The 21891-nt window shown below is 46.8% G+C and overlaps 1 protein-coding gene and 1 long non-coding RNA gene across 11 annotated transcripts in view; both read right to left on the bottom strand.

Moving 5' to 3' along the window:
• Positions 1-449: 449 nt before the first annotated feature.
• LOC129146132 (uncharacterized) lies at positions 450-8310 on the bottom strand. Its single transcript, XR_008552639.1, has 3 exons — positions 8186-8310; positions 4147-4463; positions 450-847 (listed from the first exon to the last, which is right to left on the bottom strand). It is a non-coding gene; the product is annotated as an uncharacterized LOC129146132 (long non-coding RNA).
• Positions 8311-12629: 4319 nt separating this feature from the next.
• The window catches only part of ABCC12 (ATP binding cassette subfamily C member 12), a 78703-nt gene continuing 69441 nt past the window's right edge, over positions 12630-21891 (bottom strand). For 9 of the 10 annotated variants that reach the window (XM_037516309.2, XM_037516308.2, XM_037516307.2 and 6 more), the window contains 7 exons: positions 20392-20481; positions 18620-18809; positions 17448-17607; positions 16329-16407; positions 15249-15362; positions 13599-13763; positions 12630-13509 (listed from right to left, as the gene is read on the bottom strand). In XM_037516309.2, the coding sequence (XP_037372206.1) occupies positions 13417-13509; positions 13599-13763; positions 15249-15362; positions 16329-16407; positions 17448-17607; positions 18620-18809; positions 20392-20481 (891 nt within the window). In that variant the 3' untranslated portion in view covers positions 12630-13416. Of the gene's footprint in view, positions 13510-13598; positions 13764-15248; positions 15363-16328; positions 16408-17447; positions 17608-18619; positions 18810-20391; positions 20482-21891 lie in introns of those variants that run through there. The other variant, XM_037516316.2, reaches the window with a different exon arrangement.

The following is a 21891-nucleotide window of genomic DNA, read 5'->3' as shown; positions in this document are numbered from 1 at the left end:
GCTGGGGTCGAGGAGCCAGACCCCAAAAGCTTAGTCCTCCATCCTTGTGTCAGCGAGGAAAGAAATGAACGTTGATGGAAGCTGCCCCAATTGGAATGCCATCTGGAATGTGGCCAAAACAGTGGAAATGACCACTGGAGGCCTTGGCACTGGCCGTTCCGTGCACCATCCTTGTTGACATGTACCACTTCCATTCAATTTAAACCAAAATTGCAAAGGAATTGCAAAAATCCCTCTTACAGTAAGGGGGTTGAGAAAAGTAGGCAGATGAAAACAGAGGAGCAGATAAAAAGTCTGGTGAGACTGCTACAGGACAGAGAGGGGCACCCCAGAACCCCTAAACCTGCCTGCTCTAAATAGGTTCTGCCACCTGCCGCATCAAGACAAAACATACTCAAATGCATAAGACCCTTAATGAAAAGGAATTTTAATACAATTAGTGTGTAACAAAGACAAGAGAAAGAATAAAGTTTACAAGTCAAGCACCTGAAGTTACCCATCCCCTCATGGGAAAACGCCCAGACAAACAGGGTTGGCCCAAAGCAGGGCCACTGAGGCCCAAGAGCCTGCCACACATCCACAGCACCTTCTGGTGGGGACTCATAGGAAAGGGACGGAAATGGCCAGACAAGTCTGGAAGGAAAAGAGCAAAATCAAAATCAAGTTAAAGGCTGCCATTGTCAGCCCCCACGAGTCTCACACACACTTCTGTTTCAGTCAGTCCAAGACTAAGAGACAAGTGCGGCTTCTCCACATGTCTCTCTGCTGCAAGTGCCTCCTCCGAGTCTCCTTCTGGCTCTCCATCCTGCTTCCTTCCTTCAGTCCCCTCTCCAGCGTTTCCTCCTCCCTGTCAATAAGACCTGTGACACTTGAAATTGATTGCTGAGACGTTTACATGTGTTACCAGAAATTCCAGAAAGCTGGAGAGACTCATGGATAAAGAGTCTCCTTGGGCGGGGCAGGGAACCCAGAACCTCCCTTTTCCCTGGGGTCCACTCTGTTACAAGACCACTGAGAGCCATAGAGAGGCACTAAGATTTCCCAACCATTTCTTCCCAAATCAAGAAAATTAGCGCCATGGAAGGATGCCCAGCCTGAAAACCTTTGCCCTGGCTCCAAAGAATTCTTAGGAAATTGTGAAGATTGAAGCCTTAGGAAACACCTTAGGAAACACCATCTGTCCTGGGAAATGAGAATCACTGCTCCAATCTGGCTGGTGCCTGGCCTGTCTGTCCAGTGCAGTTACCACCCTGTCAGGACCCCCATGTGTAAGTGGGCTCAGATGCCCACTGAGGGAGCCTCCTGCCTTCACACCTATCAGTGACTCACCTCTCTCTTGGTGGAACTGTGCCCACAGGGGCTCCATTTGCACACAGTTGCAAAAAGCAATTTGTAGTGGCATGCCCTCCACTCTTGATTTTCAAATTTTCCTTTGTGCTCATCCTCATTCTGTCTGGTGCCCATCCCTTCAATGACTGCCATGTTTTCATGTGTAATCAGATAGCTCCCATCTGAGCTTGCTGTCTCCGAGGGCTTCAAATAATAACTTTTTTTTAAAAGATTTATTTGTTTATTCATGCAAGCACTGGGTACAGTCAGAAGCGCAGGAGGGTGAGAGGATTCACCAGAGCCAGAGCGGGGAACAGAACAGGCAGACCGACAAAGTACTCTGCTGAGGGGAGCAGCAGGCGCAACAGGAGAGGTCTGTGCACCATGTGGGACCCTCACCCGGCGGCCGGGGATCGAATCGGTGCTCCAGAGGCTGCAGGCAGCTTCGCAGCCCAGTGCTCAACCGCTGCGCCACCAGGGGAGGCCCACAAATAATAACTTTTGGTGATCATTTTCATGGTCTTCCCACCCCTACCCCTTCCCGATGCATCCTCTTTTCATTCCTAGTGTAGACTCATTTATGAAGTTACTTTCGCCTTTTTGGTTTTTGCTTGAGTCTATTAAGACAATGTATGTTCATGCTTTTGCCTTCATTAATTCTGCTTGTGCGGCAGATTTTGACTCAGGAGATAGACATCAATGCACGCGTGTTAGTTTTCCAGAAGGGAGAGGAGAGAGGCTGAGCAAGTGCTTGGAGTTGGCCTGGCCCCTGCTGATTCCCTTTCTTCATTGCTTCTCTGGTGCAGTTGGTAATTTTCATTTGCGTGGGTTTCTGTGTCTTCTCTGTTCTGGTATAACCCACAGGGCCTGAGGCTGCAGCTGCCCTGCTGCCCCATAAAAGAGAGAGCCCCAGGCATCCCCATGGCACAGGGGCACCCTGGCCACCCTTCAAGGGCACTGGGCCCTTTATCTTGTGCTGGCCTCCCTCCTCAGCTTTTCTCCTCAAAATTCATGGAAACCTAACCATCTCTTGGATGCTGAGGAAATGTCCAGAGGCAAAGTAAAACCATTTGGGTTGAGCAGAAATCCACTCTGGCTCATCAGAGGGCCCCTGGAGCACACAGGCCCTCTGAGGTGAGGGAGGCCCCACTGGGGTGGGAGCCTCTGGATAAGAGTGTACTTAAGCTCTGTGCTGCCTGAGGCTGTGTGGGGTGAGGGGAGGTAGGGAGGGGGTGCCTCCGTGTCACTCACTCTGAGGAGAAGGTATAATAAAAGAACTGAAAAGATTAAGACCTGCTTCAGGCAAGCCTCTCTTTCAAGCCTCTGGCTCTCTTGATGAGATACTCAGAACCATGTGGTTTCTTTCAGTTCTTCCAACTCTGTACTTCTGTGGTTTTATAAATGACCACAGACTTGGGTCATTCTTTGACCATAGGCAATTTATTTCAACATTTTATTCTTTGGGTGGGTTTTTTTTTTTTTTTTTTTCAATTTTAAGCAAGGGATAATAATTCCAATTTAGAAGATGGTTGTGAAGATGAAAGGAGATTAAAGACAAAAAATCACTAATAAAACTTAGTGGTACTTTAACAATGCCAGGTCCTTGGGCAGGTGGCTTCACTTGCCTGTGCCTTAGTGAGCCGGGTTGTGCTCACCCAGCTCTGGTGAGAGTTAATTGAGGTTGTCCAGCCAATGCTCATCAAACAGCCTCTGGCCATGGCAGGCGCTGAAGAGTTGTTGATTATGTGCTTCCAGATGCTGGTAGGACAGTATAGTAGGGGGGCCACCTTGGATTTGAGCCAAGATCCAGGGACTGACTTGCAGGAGGAGGTTTTGTGCAGGGAGTTCTGGGCCTTCGAGAATGGCCGGCCCCAACCTGGCCCCATGGGCTGGGCAGACCATCTGGGGAGGGTCCTTTTACCTTTCAAGGTATCAAACTGCAGGGCCTGGTTCCATGGGGACATTTGGGTACTGTGGGGGTTAGGAAGCTTTGGGGCCACTGGGATTCAGCACCCAGACAGACCATCAGTAGCACCTGGCAAGAGACCTGCTATCTATCTAGCAGAAGAGCAACATCCAGGTACATGGCAACACCTTTGTCCCTTGGGTCTGCTTTCCCCTGTATTGGGGCCATTATCAGGAAGATGCTCTTCTTGTGTTATCAAAAATGGTTAGAAACTTAAGGGAGTCAGATGTCCCTGATGTCAGTTTGGAGACATTTGGGTTCAGAGAGTGTGGTCTTTGCATTGCCTCTGAGGAAAGTTTCCCCTGCAGTGGCACGTGGCGGGTTTCTCCACGAGGCAGAAACGTTTAGTTATATCCGAGAGGGCATGTTTATTTAAAATAGAAAAGAAGGGGGCCTTGTAGGGACCGAGCAGGCAGGAAGAGCATCCCCTGAAAGCACAGATTTGTTAGAGTCGCCCACAGGCGGGCAGGAGAGCTGCGTCCTGCCGGTGCAGACATTGCAGATGCTGCGTTCATCTCTTTGGGAGGGGCTCATTCCTTTGTGGGATTGTTATCTATTGTTGGATTAATTGCTTCTAGGATGTGATTTGGTTAATGTGTCTGGACCAGTGATTCTCTACAATGGCCTCCATCTCCACATCCCACCTCTGGTCTATGCCTCTGGATACTTTCTGTAGCATCTGAGTCTTGCCATAGCAGTTGGCGCCTAAGGATTCTTCATTCTATAGCAGGTTTAACAAGTATGTTAATCATTTCCACCCCACCTCCAGTTTCCAGCCTTGTAATGCCTCCATCCTAAATTTTCTACCCTTAGCCTCCATGTGTGCCCACTCTCCAAGAAGCAGAACTCACCTATTCCTCCTTGGTTCCAGCTGACATCCTGCACTTGACTCTGATGGGCCTGGCTTGGGACATGCTCCCACCTCAAACCCCTCACAGCCCACAGAGATGTTGTAACAGTGACATCCATAGAAAGGGAATGTTCCAGATTCCCTGCCCCACCCAAGGAAAGGTGGAGCTGAGCAGCGAGGAGACGCTAGAAAAGACAGAATAAAAGATGAAGAAGAAGATTGCAGGAAGCACATGGAGCAGAGGCCTGTGAAGAAGAAGCTGCCCTTGCTTCTCAGCCGTGGACTTGCACCAGGGATTTGGGGGCACATAGGAGACACCTGAAAGACACAGAAACATGGATGAGAGATCTGTGGGGAGGCTGACAATGGCAGCCTTGATCTTGACTTGTATTTTGATTTTGCTCTTTTCCTTCCAGACTTGCCTGACCTCTTCTGCCCCTTTCCTATGGTCCCCACCAGGAGGTGTCTTAGACTTGTGGCAGGCTTTTCGGCTTTAGAGCCCTACTTTGAGCCAACCCTGTTTGGCTGGGCATTTACCCACAAGGGGATGGGTAACTTTGGGTGTTTAATCGAAAACTATTTTAACTATATTTTTTCTCTTCTCTCTATTGCACTCTAATTGTATTAGTTCTTTTCTGTTGAAGGTCTTACACACTAAGAGCATGTTTTGTATTTATGCAGCAGATGGCAGAACCCACTTAGAGCAGGCAGGTTGGGGGACCCCAGGGTGCCCCCCCATTCTACCTGCTAAGAATGTGACTCCTACTGGCTTGATCACTCCTGAAGACAAATGGAGGGTCTGCATTTTCCGGATTGCCCAGTGCTGGGCTAAGAAGAGAGTGGGTAGTTGTCCCCCAAGAGGTGCTAGAGACTTGAAATCATGGGCTTAAGTTTGAGTTCAGATTTCTTTGACCCCTGTCTTCAGTAGGATTCCCCCAATGGACTCAGACAAGGATTGATATTCTTATAACTTATCAAGTCCTTCAGGGAAAATCTGTTAGGGCCGTGAGTAAATAGGCCAAGAGAGCAGAGAAACCCCAAAAGGGTACAGATTCTGGCAAAGTCCAGCAGGGGTTGGCAACCTTCAGCCTGACTCCACACCAGGATTTGGAAGTTGAGTGACACTGCAAGTGAATTGCTCAAAACCAGGGAGCTGTGCCTTTCAGCTCAGAGCTACTGCCTGAGGTAGGCTCCCCAACAGGAATGGGCATGTCTAGGTTCTTCTACAGTGTTTCAGCAGCTGCAGATGATCTTGGGAATAAGAAAAAGAAGAATCTACATAGGAATAGGACTGCAGGAAGCCAAAGCACGTGGTCATATAAGTGACCAGTGGGGTCTGGGCAGCATAACCACATGGTCTCCTAGAATCCCCACCCTGGCTTGCTTATCTGTGCCCATGTCCCTGCCTTCCAGGTCAGGTGACCAGACATGAACATGTTGACCTTGCTTAGAGGAAGACACTGGGCTATAAAATGTTCACCCAGAGCCTCCCTGGTGGCGCAGAGATTAAAGTCAGCACTGTCAAGCTATTGGCAGCCACTGCAGTAGGACGTCTATCCCCGCCAGGGCGGTGACCCACATGGCGCAGCAAACCTCTCCTGTCTCGCCTGCTGCTCCCCTCAGCAGTGTGTTTCAGTAGATCTACCTGTTCTGCTTCCCACTTTGTCTCTGGTGAATCCTCTCACCCCCCTACAACTCTGGCCTACAAACCAGTTCTTGTATGCATAAATAAAAATAAATCTTTAAAAAAAATAAAATGCCTACCTATATCAGAGAAAATAAAAAAGCTGATTGGTGCTGTAGCACTTTCTGACCACTTACTAAAGAGCCCAGGCTTGGTTGCCAGCCTGCTCTCTGCACAGAGCAGCCTCATCATGTTCTAATTGAGCATGCTATGAAGATGATCTCTGATTGACCCACTGCAGAAGCAAAGAAGCTCACAGTTGAAATGGATGTGCCAGAAGGAACTTGGCTCTCCTCCCTCCTCCACTGCCTGTTCAGGGGTGAGTTTCCTGCTTCTGGGGCAGCAGGCACATTCCAGACTGGCGAAGGTGACTTTCGTGTGTCACAGACAATTTGCCCTCAGGATGCCCAGCAGCCCCTGGCGGTGGGGTGGTGTAATGTGGCGGACCCAGCCATCTCTGTCCCCCTGTAGCTTGTTGGCTCCTCTGCAGTGGGATTGATGGAGGCCCTGCCTTTCCTTGGCCAGACTCCCTGGAAAGCTAATAGGCTCTTCCCAGCACCTGCCCTAGTTGTTTCTACAACAAACTGTTCTCCCACCGCCAACTGTAGCCAAGCAGCCGCTGGTGGTCTCCGAATGTTTGGAGAGGCAAACAGTAAAGGACTTGACAGTTTTCCAAATAGTCCTTTGCTCTAGTTAGGAAGTCACCTGCTGTCTCCTTCCACCAGACTCATCCTCACCTCCAGGTCTTTGGATGATTTCCCCAACCAGGAACATCCTTGGCCTTCATGGTCCTGGCTTGTCCTACAAGGACTATCTGTTCTTTCCAGCTTTTATTTTTTTTTAAAGATTTATTTATTTTTGCATATAAGAGCTGGGGTACAGGCCAGAGATGCAGGGGTGTGAGAGGATTCACCAGAGACAGAGCAGGAACAGCAGGAGAGACAGGAGAGGTCTGCTGCGCCATGGGGGGTTGTTCCCTGGCCAGTCAGGGATTGAACTCGTGCTGCAGAGGCTGCTGATTGCTTCATAGTGCTGTGCTTAACCCCGTGTGCCACCTAGGAGGCCTTCCAGCTTTTATTTTAAGTAGAAGGATCAGAAATGCTAATGATCAGGTGAGATACTGAATGAGCGAATGAAACAATGAAAGAATGAGCTCACATCTAACCTTATACTCTGTTCTCCGGCATTTTACTATGTGGTCTTTGGCACTTTAAATCATTTCCCCAATAATATTTTAAAGTCCCTGGAGAAAAGATCTACTATTTTTTTTTTACTTCCTTTATTTCTAAAGTTTTTGAAAATAATTGGATGCAATTTGGCATCATGCACATAGTACCTGAAATTCAGAATCTTTATGCTGCCACTCTTTGGATAAACTTGGACTATTTTTTAGGTTTTGTGAGTCTCCATTTGCTAAACTTATGGTGAAGTCTTGGACTAAAAGGAGATACTGGGGTGCCACGCCTGCTTACTCTCCCTACCCTCTGGGTGACCTCGGGCAGTAATATAATCTCTCTGAGCAAACAAGAAGACCAATTCTATGTCATGAGTTGTTCCAAAGACTTCATGATGAGCCAAATGTCAGGTGCTTAGCCCATAGCAAAAGTCATGGTCTCTAAGTTCCTGTCCAGAATTAGACAGAAGAATATTCATTCAAGATTTTGTATTAGAGAAGGAACTGTGCAAGATGGGAGGATGCTTTCTGTTCTGATAGGATTGCTACATGCTGTGTGCATTTATCTTCAAGAGAAAGACAAGGCCAATGAACACATGAAAAGGTGCTCAACATCACTAAAGGGTAGAGACAAACCAGAACTAAAATGATTAAGAGAGACTTAAAAAGGAATGAAATTCTGACACACACCTTCAAGACATCATGCTAAGAGAAATGATCCAGTCACAAGAGGACAAACACTGTGTGAATCTGTTATAGGACAGGGAGAGGGGCAGCCCAAGCCCCGCAAACCTGCCTATTCTAAATGGGTTCTGCCATCCGCCGCATCAACACAAAACATAGGAGACTTTAATGGGAAGGAACTTTAATAAAACTAGGAAACAATACAGGTAAGGCAAAGAGTCTAGTTTCTAAATGAAGCACCTAAAGTTACCCGTCCCCTCGTGGGTAAAAGTCCATCCATATGGGATTGGCCCAGAGCAAGGCCCCAAAGCCTGCCACAAGTCTAAAGCATCTTCCAGTGGGGACCCACAGAAAAGGGTCACAAACAACTGGACAAGCCCGGAAGGAAAAGAGCAAAATCAACATCCAGATAAAAGCTGTCATTGTCACCTCCCCACAGGTCTCACCCACATCTGTGTCACCCAGTCCACAAACAAAAGACAAGCGCAGTTTCTTTACGTGTCTCTAGGCTCCATGCGCCTCCTCCACGTCTCCTGGCTCCATCCTGCTTCCTTCCTCCCTCAGTCTCTTCTGCAGCTTCTCCTCTTCCTGCTCAGCTCCACCCTCCCTTGGGTGGGGCAGGGAACCTCCCCCTTTCCTGGGGACCACCCTGTTGCAATTCCACTTACATCAGGTGCCCGGAAGAGTCAAATTCCAACATACGGAGATTAGTAGGCGCCAGGGGCTATGGGGCCTGGGTGGGATGTAAAGTCATTGTTCCAAGGGTATAGAGCCTCAGCTGGGGAGAACAAGAAAGAGAATGAAAAAGGTGTGGAAATGGAGGGCAGCACAGCCAATAGACACAACACTAATTCAAAGGAAACTACACTCTTATGTTTACTGAAACACTATTTACAGGCAGGATATGGAAACAACTTAAATGTTCCAGAACAGATGAATGGATCAAGAAGATGTAGTACATATACACAATGGAATACTACTCAGCAATCAAAAAAGATTAACTCAAGCCATTTGCGGCAACATGGAAGGAGCTAGAAGGGATTATGCTAAGTGGAATAAACCAGAAGGAAAAAGAAAAATATTGGATGGTCTCATAGGGGAAATATAGGGAAACTGGACAAAAGATCAGGGAAAAGACAAAACTCACAGGTAAACCATAGATATAATGCGTACAGCAGGGAAGGGAAGGGGAGAAGTCAAAACAGGAGAGGGATGAGCACAAGGCACTATGATGATGATACTGTGGTAGTAGGAGAATTATGGAGCCTACACCTGAGGGGAGAAATTAAATATTGTACAAAAAATGAAAAACGATGTAAGAAAATAAAATAATAATAATAAAACAGATGGCAATGCTGGTTGTGAGGTACTTAGTGCTGCTGAATAAACATTTGGAAATGGTTAAAATGACAAATTTTATGTTACATGCATCTCAATATAACAATTTTTTGAGAACAATGACTTTGCATACCACCCAGGCCCCATGGTCCCTGGCACCTACTAATCTGGTACCTACATCCATTCAATTTTTTTAAGAAATATATAACAACTGCCACACAGCAAATTGAAGTTTCCTTGGGAGTGATTTTGTGAGGTGGAGGAGGCCCAGAGCTCCAGAGGCCCCCAGAGCTTGGTGGGGGAGACGGGATTGGATTGCGGGGGCACAGATCAGCCTGGCTACAGCCCAGTGTTGTGCGGAAGCCAGACAAACAGACTCAGCCTGGCCCTTTAATGCCAGTCCTGCCAGAGAAAGCTTTCAGCAGGAGCCAGGAACAGGCGCATCATGAAGTCAGGCAGACCCTCTCCATGGAAATCAGCATTTATTTGAAGGTTTTAGTGCTCAATTTAGCCTCAGTCAGAGGTGACCTTCTACCCAGGGCCAAAAGAAAAGTGATTTCTTTGATCGTCCATCTGACCCCAAACTGACCTCCTGCGTTTTTCAATTCATTTTGAATCATGCTGTTCTAGCCAAAGAGATTCCAGCCCTTAGCAAAGAATATTTCACATTTTTACCAACAATTCTGGGCCTGTTTCAGATCTGGGCACTTGAATAGCGAGAATAAAATCTGTGAGCTCTTTCAGAGTCCTTGTGATCTTGGGCAGCAGGGAAGGAAGGGGAGAGAAATGTTCATAAAAGGCCAGAAGCTGTGGGGGAGAAGAGGATGGGGAAGCCGTCCTTGCTTGGAGGTGAACGGCTGCACGTAGGGGCCTCATCTAAGGAGGGGAAGATGGGTGTGACCTCAGGGCTGGGAGCGGGGTTCCTATATCCTCAGGTCAGGAGAGCATCTCCCCAGAAAGGAACAGCATGGACTCTTCTGCATTAATTTCAATGTTTGGGGCTGCAAATCACAGCAAGTCAACTCCAGCTGGCTTGAACAACAGGAAAATAGCACCCTCTCACATGGCGAGAGGTGGGTGACCATGGAGTGGGCAAACCAGCAGCTACCGGGTACAGCAAGGACCTGCTTCGTCACTTCTCACCTCCCTGGTCAGCAGCTGCCCCAGCACAAAAGTGGGAGGCACAGGGAGAGAATGCTTCCCAGACCCCACCCAGGCAACATCCTTCTTGTATGTCATCAACCAGAATTGCATCACCAGCCATTGTCTAAACCTATAGCCAGCAAACTCTTTCTGGAAAGACAATGGTAGTAAACGTTGTTGACTTTGAGATTGTGTGTTTGGTAGCAACTACTCCACTCTGCCACTGAGATGTGAAAGCAGCCATAGCTACTACATTAACAAATGAGAAGGACTGTATCCCAGTCAAGTTTATAATATCTGTAATCTTTTATTTACAAAGCCAGGTGACAGGCTGGATTTGGCCCATGGTCTATAGTTTGCCCACCTCTGCTATCTTCAAAATTACTTTCAGGAAATCTAAAAGGAAAATTGACAGTGAACTACAATTTGTTGTTGATTTATCATAACAATGCTCTAAGTAACATATTCTAGTCTGTGGCATCTAACAAAGGCTATCAAGAAAGGTTCTAACTGATAACATGGTTCATAGCATCACTCAGTAGGCAGGCAGATGAACAGAGCAAAGCAAAACTGGGGTACCAGGATAAAATTTCAAGGAGTTTCTTATGTCTAAATGAGCATCAAAAGAGGCATGAAGGGAAAGTTCAGATCTTGACTAAACTTTGTTCAACTTAAAAAAAAAAAGAAACCTTTGTTTCAATTTACTTTATAAATATAACATTTACAAAAATAGTTAATATTCAATTTAATCCCTCTGAAAATCTGAATTTCACTCTTGATGCTTTAGAAACTGTTTTCCTATCTTTGTTTTTGTGTCTCCAATATCGACAGTCAGGACTGAAAAGGACATTTGCACGTGATCTAAATCTCAAATTTTACAGATGAGGGAATGGAGAATCAGAGAGGGCAAGCTGTTTTTCTCAGATCACACAGCCACTCAGTGGCAAAACCAAGACACAAACCAGGTTGCAGTAGGTTGTAATGTATCTCAGATCCTCTGCTACTCTTCCTAAAAAGGAATGCAACTTCCTGTAGACACAAGCTTGGTCTGCTTCAAAGTGACCCTCACTGGAGGCAGAGTTCATGCCACCCTCTCTGTTAGACTCAGGAGTAACCATGAGTTGTTTTTTTTCTTGTTTTTTTTTTTCTTTCCATGAAATGTGGATAAAGTGGCATATGTCACTTCTTACTGCCATGTCTATCTGTCCTCTGCCAGGCAGGGTAGCAGAGTGGAAAGCATGAGAAGCAATATAAGCACAACTGATTCATAAACACTGGGGCTGTTTGTTACCTAACTGACACGCAGGCTTTACAACTCTGAACACAGAACATTTTCCCAGCTGGAATCGCGAGTTTCCAGGAGCATTACATGGAATCAAGGAACACAGTTTAGTGCTTGGGTTCAGGCTTCGCTCACTGTGTGGCATCTCTCAATGCATGTTTCCTCATCAGTCATAAAAGTAATATCAGTTGTGCCTCCCCACAGGGATATGGTAAAGAGTCAGTGAATAAAACCTGTGTTTTGAGGAATACTGGCTAAGCATTGTTTATTATTATTCAATGTAGTGTCTCCATTTCAGTGGCAATAAGGGAAGAGGGGGGAAATCCTTGAGAGTATTCCATGTCTTTGCATAAGCAAACACCGGCCATCCCTCTGGAAGTTGTTCTTCCCTGGGTGTGTGATGCTGATGGCCATCATTGTGCCTTAGCAAGCCAAGAGGGAGGAGCATGTGGGCTTACTGTGAACAGGCTAGAGGCCCTAGAGCCAGACAGGTTAAGGTTCAAACTCTGGCTCTGTCCCTCCTTCCTGTGCAGACATACTAAGTTACTATCCTCAACAAGCCTCAGTTTCCACCTCTATAAAATGGGGATAATGAAAGTGCCCATCTCATGAGGTGATATGACGTCTCAGTGAAATTGTTCTCATAAAAATGCAAAACTTCATTTAGCCTGACTTATCACAGGGCCTCACCAGCTGTCACCATGGGCCTTGGTGTTCTCTTCTGGACAGTACATGCCCAGGGCAGTGTGAGCTGAAACAGCTGGTGGGAGGTGATGGATCTGAATGAGCCACAAAGATCCTGGTAGCCTTGGCTGTCCCATGTCCTCAGGAAACATCTTCCCAAAACCATGGACAGTCTGACTGGCAATGAGTTGATAGAAAATAAAGCACCCCTCCCCCCACCCAGCTGGCATGGGTTTCTGTGCCCAGTGAGGATTGACAGATCTGGCTGCCATGTGGGGCAAGCACCCAGAGCTCAGCCTGCAGGCTGGGAGGTCAGGCCAGAAACCAACAACAGCAGACTTGCTAAGGCGGTGCACCCTTAGCAAATGCTGCACCAGAGTCCATAGAATTTTCTCTTTTCTTTTTCAAATGCCACCATGAATTAGCAGCACTCACTCCTGTGCTACTGGAAATACATCTCTACTGCCTCAGCATAGCAAAGCTTGAGGTTGAAAAGAAAGCCTTTTATTGGGGAAACACTTTGGGGGTGATTATTAAGTCAGTGAAGAAAGCAATGAGGGTCTGTGAAAGGAAACAACAGAAACTGGAATATCTTCAGTAAAATAATTGCAAGGGAACATTTCACTGTAGTTTAATTTCCTGCGACATTGTAATGACAAATATAGAAGATATAAAGATGTCACTTTATTTTCCACTGCCAACATTTTGTTTCCTTGCTTATTCTAATAGATCAAAAGGAATATACAATATGATTTTTTAATTTTTTTTTGGCCAAACACTGTAATCATTCTTTCATGCTACAAATCTGTGTAGTTACTACTTGTCACACACACAAAGTAGAAGTGAATAAGAGTTAAACAGGATACTCTGCTCTTTTTCTTTCTGATAACAGGACAAGGAAAGCTTGACAAACTCCATCCTTGGGCATTTTCCCCACTCAATTTACTTTGACAGGGTTTTAACTAAAAGTCAAATGTTTCCATTCTCAGGCCCTGAGGTGGTGTTGATGGGGATACATGAGGGACCATGAGGTTTGAGAAGGTAAGGGGCAGTTTTTTAGTCCACTAGCTTCATCCACATCTGTTCATCACCCAGGACCAACTCCAAGCCCATTAAGAGAGGCCAGGCGGCAAGGGCTGGGGGGCAGGGAAGCTACCAGCTCCCCCAGTTCTGTGGGGGTACAGGATCCCGTGGACAGGGCTGCCTGCTGAGATGACAGCCCCTCCCCCTCATCCCACTTATTTCATGCATCTTCCCCCTCTAAAATCAGCTGATGTGGTCTTTATAATCGGACTTTGTTTTCTGCTGCTAGCAACATCGCAAATGCAGAATCTGGCTTCTCAGCAAGGACTTCAGGCTTGTCAAACTCCACCACCTGAAACAGAAGAAGAGTTGAAATTGTCAGAAAGTATCCATCCCCCACAGAGCTCAAGCCATTAAAGCACCTGGAGAGGTGAGACGAACCTTTCCATTTTCCATGACTAAGACGAGGTCACAATTGAGGACCGTGTTGAGTCGGTGGGCGATGGTCAACACCGTGCAGCCTTTGAAGGCGTCTTTGATAGTATTCTGAACATGGGTGTCCGTCTTAGAGTCCATGGAGGCAGTGGCTTCATCAAGGAGAATGATCTGTAGGAAAGGATGTTGTGAAAAAAAATCACACAAAGCCAAAGCTGTGCCCAGAGGGAAATTTATAGCCTTACCTCCATTAATTACAAAAAGAAATTAGGAAGACTGAGCACTAATGAGCTAAATATCCAGTTCAAAAAGTGAGAAAAAGAACAGCAAAATAAAACTCATGTCACACCACTTTCTCCTCCTTGAAAGGACTTGCTGGAGGAATAAAGCTGTGTAGTCTTTACTTCTCTTCTTCAGTGGCTCATTCTAACCCTATAAACTAGTAGGATTTATGCATTTTGTGTTTTATGTACTGTGCTAAGATGAAGCAGCACTTTTATTCACTTCATACTGCTGCTGTAACAAATTAGCTCAAATTTAGAGGTTCAGCACAACAGAAATTTATCATCTTACCATTCTGGAAGTCAGAAGACCTAAAGTTAAGGTACTATCAGGGCCACATTTTGCAGATTCTAGGTTTCCTTGCTTTTTCTAGCTTCTAGAGGCTGCCTGATGCTTTAGCTCATGGTCCATTCCTGATGTTGCTCTAGCATCTAATTCCATCATGATATCTCCCCTTTGACATTCCTGTGTCACTCCATAAAGACCTGGGCCCACTCAGAGAGTCCAAGGTGCTCTCCCCTTCTAGAGACACTTAACCTTCTCACATATGCCAAGCCCCGGCTCCCCTGTAAGGTGACATAGCCACAGCTTTGGGCTATCAGGACCTGGGCGTGTTTGGAGGGGCATTATTTTGCTAATAACAGAGCTAGTTTCCAAGTCAGCTTGAGCTCTCAGCCCTGACACCGTTTGACCTTGGCCGAATTACCTACCTTCCCCCAAGACGCCGTTTCCTCATCTAGACAGGGGATTTTTGCTTAAGAACATGAAGTGCCAAGACAACACATAAACTACCTATCATGCTTAGTGCCACAGAGGGCGCCAAATGCGCCTGGCTCCCCTTCCTGCAGGGAGCTGTGACGAGCATGCATATAATGGGTTCCACTTCAGTTGGGGTTCTGAGAATGGGGTCTCTAAAGCTATAGTTATCCCTTCCTTAAAATCCATAAGCAAGGATGGGTAAGTCACCAAGAAAAATGAGCAGAATTTTAGAATTCTTGTATCCTAGCTTTTTCATGGCCTTCCTTCCTGTCCCGGGTATTGTTTATCAGAACTCAGAATTGTTCAGGAAGAAAGGGAAAAATTGGAGAGGCAGATTTCTCAAACTCAAACCACTTAGGAGGACAGAGAGAATGTGGAAGCACGCCCTCCCAGGGGGAGTCCTGGGGGAGGCAGGTGCTATTGCTATATAAATGGCTGTTATTTTTCAATTTTTAGCCCTCACATCTTTGTCTTAAGATAAAGCGATCGGTTCTCAAATGGCTCAATTGCTCTCGCTTTGCTGAAAGACAAACGCGTGGCTCTACCTCCCGAATTGAGTGGTGCCACGGGAGATATCCAAATTTGACCAATCCATTCTCGGTGCTGTTTCCTTACTTTTGAATTACGGAGAAGCGCTCGGGCCATACAAAGCAGCTGACGCTCCCCTACTGAGAAGTTTTCTCCATTTTCTGTGACTTCTGCCTGTAATTTTTCCGGGAGTTTCATTATCTATAAAACACAGAAAATGCCACATTTATGCTGATGATCTATAAAACTGTCCTGCATCGTCTGTATTGATTGCCCCCTTCTCTTGCATTCATCAGCAGGTTTTATTTTACTGTGGAAAAGAAAGGGCAAAACAACAGTCATTTCAATATTGTAAACAGGCACCAGGGAAAGACCAGGGAGTAGGCAGACATTGATAATTTAAAATCACAGTATGAGTCACGAATCCCGCAGACACCACGCCAAGCGAGCACAATGGATGCACACGTGGCTCCAGGGAAACATTGGCAAGTGACAATGGCGCCCAGGGTCCCATTTCCATGGGCAAAACTGGGATGGGAGGGTGAGTTCTCTGGTCAACAAGGAAAGACGGGGTCTGATTTAGTAGCATAAATCTAAGCAACCTCGGGCGATGCTCACTTCCGCACCAAGGCAGGTTCTGTGGGAAAAATCCCCTCTGGGCTGCAGAGGCGGCCATGCTCACCTGCTGACCCAGGTGCGGCTCTTACAGGCAAAGCCCGGCTCACAGAGAGTTCAGCCCACTCTAGTCACACCCCGAGGGAGCCACAGCCCCTCACCTTCCTGTGGCTTCTGTCCTGGTAAGCCAATGAGGCTCTTGCCAGAGCTAGAGGGCACTCATCTGCTCATTCTGCCGCTCACTAACCTGTGCTTGTACTTTCTGAGTCTTAATTTCCTCATCCCTAATAGTGGGAGTAGGAGGACGAACCTCAGAGGTTGTCGGGGGGACCATGAGAGATGATGCGTGTAGAGCTCTGGCCAGAAAATGGCAGAAGCCAAATAAATGTTATCTATTATTGCTATTAATAATAGTCAATATGGATTATGTTCCCCTACATGTGTCTGGTGCCCACAAATAAACCTGGCCAAGGTGCTTGTTGAACCCAGGCCAGGTATCTGGAGCCCGGGTGCTGGGAAGTGGACTCATGCTGGACCGCCCCCGAGACCTACTGTGTCTCTCATGAATGTTCTCTCCAGGACCTCCCAAAGCATCTCATCTGTGTAACTCTCAAAGGGATCCAAGTTGTACCTGCAAAGAATAAAAGGAGATGAAGCTGGATTTCTGAGGCAGAGAGGATGGGGGCAGCAGGTGTCCACGGCATGTGGGAAGGCCAGGAGGGGCCCAAGGCTCCATGATCAGTGCCCAGCCCAGGACGATGGTCCACAAAATAGCACCCTCAGGCCATGAGACCAAGAACCCACAATGCTGTGATGGAGCAGAGACTAGGGTGGCAGGCAGAGAAATGTGACATCTGCCGAGAGGTAGCACTAAGCTGGGTGCTCAGGAAGATGCATCTAATCCTCTCAGTAGCCACTTGGATTTAACCTTATGCAAGTTCTTGGCAGAGAGAGTAGGAGCATGAGCCATTCAATCTATCATTCATTCACTCCCAACAATCAAGACGCAGATCTACAGCTGCCAGGGTCTTGCGGAGGGTGAGGGTCTCTTGTCAGGAGGGAGATTGGCATTTCAAGAAGTGTTTTTCATGCAACTGTAAATACAGCCCTCTCCTTCATTGGGTGTTCAGTGGGAGAAATGTCCACCAGAGGGGCAGTCACTGTGCTGGACTAAGGGGGAAAGATATTGTGTCTTGTGCCTTGACATCAGATCTTGAGCCCTGTAAGAACTGCAGCTTCTATCTGAAGTTCTTGTATGTAAATTTCCTCTTCCCGTCTTAGTGGGAATGAACTCACGCACTTCCTAACAGTAGGATATCCAAATGTAAGATAACCATTTGTTTTGTTGTGCAAACTGGGGTACTTTTGAGAGTGGCCATTGCTAAACCTGAGGGGCTGTACACCAGGACTTTCCAGGGCTAACTGGGACACTTGCTCAGCTTGCTTGAATACCTTGCTTGCTAGTAATGTGGTTCATAAACTACAAGTCATGCTCAGGATCCCAGTCCCAGCTCCTTCCCAGGCTGGCACAGGCAGCCAGTGTCTGGGAGCACTTTCAATGCCTCTGCCCTAGACAAAACAGCCCCAGGCCAACCCTGAGTGGCACAAAGTTCCTGGTCAATCTGATTTCACTATCCAAAAATAGGAATGCACAACGATCAAAACAGCTACCTTACTGTACCTACAAACAGGACAGGGTCCTGGGGGATCACAGTTAGCTTGGTTCTGAGGTCTTCCAAACCCACGGTGCAGATATCCACCTCATCGATGAAGATGGTGCCGCCAGCTGGCTCCACCAGACGAAACAAGGCCATTCCCAGAGAAGACTTTCCTGGGAACAATAAAAGCAGGAGCAGCAAATCAAACATCAGTCTGTACTTCCATCATATCCAGGCTCATAGTCAAGGGGAATTTTTTTTTTAAAGATTTATTTATGCATGCATGCAAGAGCTGGGGTACAGGCCAGAGTTGTGGTGGCGGGAGGCGGTGAGAGGATTCACCAGAGACAGAGTGGGGAGCAGAACAGGCAGATGTACTGAAATACACTGCTGAGGGGAGCAGCGGGAAAGACAGGAAAGGTCTGCTGCACCATGTGAGTTGCTCCCTGGCAGGCAGGGGATCGAACTCGTCCTGCAGAGTTTAGCGACAGCTTAATAGTGCTGACTTTAACCCCTGTGCCACCAAGGAGGCCCATCAAGGGGATTTTTAATGCTGTGAAAATTGCTTTCTGAATGGCCCTACAGATGCAAGGGCCTCACTCTGTTGGGGGCCTCGGCTGGGCTGCCCTAGCAGAGTTAACCTGCCCACCCCATAGGGGCCCTTAACACACGCCTCCTCCTCCTCTGGGCCTCCTTTCACCAGAATGCTTCTCATTTGGCCTCCCTGGTGACGCAGTGGGTTGAGCACAGCTCTGTGAAGCTGTCCGCAGCCTCTGCAGCTCCAGTTTGATTCCCAGCCATTCAGGGAAATACCCGCATGGCAGCAGCAGCCCTCTCCTGTCTCGCCGCTGCTCCTGCCAGCAGTGTAGTTCGGTCCATCTGCCTGTTCTGTTCCCTGCTCTGTCTCTGGTGAATCCTCTCACCCTCCCAAACCCCTAGCCTGTACCTCAGTTCCTGTATAAAAATAAATAAATCTTAAAAAAAAAAATTGATGTGTTTGCTTCCAACTCAACACACCCATTCAACTGAAATCCTAATTTACAGTAAGGCGAGAAGGAGATTTGAGAGAGGAAAACCAGTCATCTCACCACACACACAGCACCCTCCAGTGTGGCTTAACTAGCACCCCCAGGGGAAATACAAAGAAAACAACCAGAAAGAAGCCAAATCAGAAGCTTCACTCACCAGAACCTGTTCTTCCGACAATCCCCACCGTCTGCCCACTTTGGATGTTCAAGTTCAGCCCGCTGAGAACAAGAGGAGTGTCATCTCTGTATCTCATCTGATAGTCTCTGAATGTTATCTCCCCTCGACTGGGCCAGTCTTGGGGACAGCTCCCCACTTTGAGGGGATTAGTGCATTCAGGAATACAGGCCTGGAAAGCAGAAGATTCAATAGTCATTTGCTCTTATGTTTATTTCATTCTTTCATTCATTGTACAATCCTAAGTGCCCACGATGGTGAACTAGACCAATAAGGACTATAGTCAAGAAACTCACATGCCAGTGGGGCAAGTCAAGTAATAAACAAGAAAAATCAGACATGAGGATAATAAACAATATATTACAATAGAACATAGAATGTGTGTGATAGACACGAGCACTGGGGAAATAAAAGCAACGCAAGGGTTGGGGAAGGCATCGATAATAAGGAGACATCCAGGATGAGCACTGGTACAAAAAGATTAGCGTCCAGAGCTAGTACAAAGGCCCTGCAATGAAGATGAGCTTGGGTACTTTGAGAAGGTGAACGAGAGTCTCGTGGCTAGAGTTCTGTGAACTATCAGGTTGTACAACTATCAGGAATAGTTCACTAGCACCTGTGTGTCTGGGCAAGGTCAGCAGTGTGACCTTGAAGCTCTGTGACAAATTTAGACCAAGCCTTGAGATTTGCAGAATTATCAGATATGATGTCATTATTTGCAAAAGTCAGAAAGGCTCTACAAGTGGCGAAATGACAAGGAGCAGGATGTCTAGTTCAGAGGTCTTTAGTGTTACATGGAAAAGACATTTAAGTTTCCTAAGAACCCAAGAAAAGCAAAGTTTAATTAAAGAGCAGAGCAACTAGATGACATTGGAAGCCAAACCATTCTCTGAGTTTCCGAAGTCCCTGTTCGCCGTGAGAACAGGGTACTGGTGTGTCCTGTCGGGGGACACTGACCAGCCTGAAATCACTGGCCAATTAGAAACCACAAACAGCTGAGAAAATAGTTGTCTTCCTAGGCAGTATTGTTAACTCCTATAAACTTTAAAATTAATAGTAAAAATATTTAACAGAAAGAAAATCACAACAATATTTGAGCTTGTGATTCTAAGTTAAAATGTATCATTGAATAATTGACTTAAACACCACTTTAAGTTAGAAGCTACTGTTATATACAGTATTGGCATTGTTATGTGACCTTAAAACTCTATTGATGTTTAATTTATCAGATTTATAGAACCTCAGGAAAGTTTGTTTGTTGAATCAGATAATCAAGGTACTTAAAGAGGAAATGGGATGTATTAAATTTTAAAATGCAGTTTAAAATGCTTTAAAAGTGTTTAATTAAGTTTGTAAATGGGTCCAAACACAATTCAAAGGCCCTTAAAAATCAATTGCTAGAATTGGCTACACTTCTTTTCCAAGCATAGTAAGATTTGTAAGTTGAACTTAAAGGCTTTTAAGAAGAGTTAGACTGTTTTTATTTCAATTTACCATTTTAATCAATCAAACATTTACTTTTAGAAACTCAGGTAAACCACTGAATTCTCTTTTCGGTGCACAAAAACCCTTGAGGAAATTTTTTTGCAAAATGAACTCACACAACATCAAGGACTTCAGAATATCTGATAAATATAGGTCTTAAGAAGAGCAATTCTGGGGTCAGATTTCAGTTTTTAAAAAGATCCCTTTCAGAATTAAACAGACCAGATCTCAGAGTTAACCCACCCCCTCCTGCACCGTTGCTTTCTTACCGAAATATATTCCCTGAGCAGCTCCACGGAGGTGAACTTGGCCTGGGTCTCGTTTCCTGTTCGCACGCACACTTGGAGCAGCCCACTCAGCTGTGGATGAACAGACAGGCGTGGTGACATCCCTTTCCTTGTAGGCTCCCCATCGTGCCCTTCAGACACGGCCCTAGTGAGTCACCCTCCGCCCCTCACTCAGGACCACGCAAAAAATAAGCCTATATTCCCAGCCAAGTACACAGAAGTAAAGGCACTCCTGATTGGGGGTGTATTGCCCTTAAATACTTCCTTTGTATTCAGGCACGAACGGTAATTACTTTTTTCCTGGCTCTCCAAATGGTGAGGATCAGTCACCCCTCTGCTACTTGATCAAGTGCCTCTTGGTTTGAGCCACCAGGGAATTCTCCTGCCCCAGAACAGCTGGGTCTCCACCCCCTGCTGCCACCTGATGGGGTCCTATGCCTCTACTCTCTCCACACTGCACCCCACCTATAGCCAAGAAGCAACAGGAACCCAGTTACCACAGATCATCAGTGGAAGAAGGCACCAGAAAACCATCGCGCCCACCTGCTTGCTTCAGACACAGAACTCTCAAGGTTCAGACTGGGGGTATGGATTCCTAACGGCACCGCCTCAAGCTGGGGTGTCCCAGCAGCCAACCCTGAGATTTGAGTGCCAGCAGTATTTTAGGGCAGGTTGAATGGTGCCCCTCCCCGCCACTAAAAAAAGACATGTCCAAATCCAAATCTCTGGGACCAGTGACTATTAGCTCACTTTGGGAAAGGATCTTTGCAGGCGTAAGGATGTTGAGATCATCCTGGATTACCTGGATGGGTCCTGAATCCAATGACCAGTGTCCTCAGATAGAAAGGGGAGAAGACACAGAAAAGGGAAAAAAAAGATGTGACGGAGAGAGAGAATGGAGAGATATGGCTGCAAGGACGGAACTCTGAGGAAGGCCACAGCCACCAGCAACTGGGAGGGATGAGGAAAGGATCTGTCCTCAGAGGGAATGGGGCACCAGCACCATGCCTCACAGCACCTTGGCTCACGTTGCTGACCTCCAGAGCTGTGGGAGAATATAGCTCTCAGGTTTTAAGCCAGTAGCTTGTGGTGTTCTATTACAGGAGTCCCAGGAAATGAATCCAAGTGATGAATCCAGAAAGGACAGGTGACTGGGAGAAGCTAAGAAGGAAGATTCAGTTCTGGGTGACTGAGGTATGATGCAACTGGGGCACTGGAGACTGCATGGACCTCTCTTGAGGCGTCATGGAGAAATGGGGACGTCTCTACCACTTGCTTTCATGATTTCTGGGGCCACTCCTGGCTGGGAGGACCCCCAGCATCTGCAGCCTACCTTGGCTCTGGACTGCCTGAGCACCTCCCATGGCAGCAGGGAGGTGCCCACTGACTGGCCCACTGTGTCCGCTCAGTGTCATCCTGTGACTCCAGGCGGGCTCCAAGCAGGACCAGGTCTTCTTCCATTAGGTAAGCAGTGGCTGGGAG

This window comes from Talpa occidentalis, unplaced genomic scaffold (assembly GCF_014898055.3).
Source record: "Talpa occidentalis isolate TD23 unplaced genomic scaffold, MPIMG_talOcc4v2.1 talOcc4.17, whole genome shotgun sequence".
Classification (NCBI taxonomy): Eukaryota; Metazoa; Chordata; class Mammalia; order Eulipotyphla; family Talpidae; genus Talpa; species Talpa occidentalis.
This window is presented reverse-complemented; position numbering and strand designations above follow the sequence as displayed.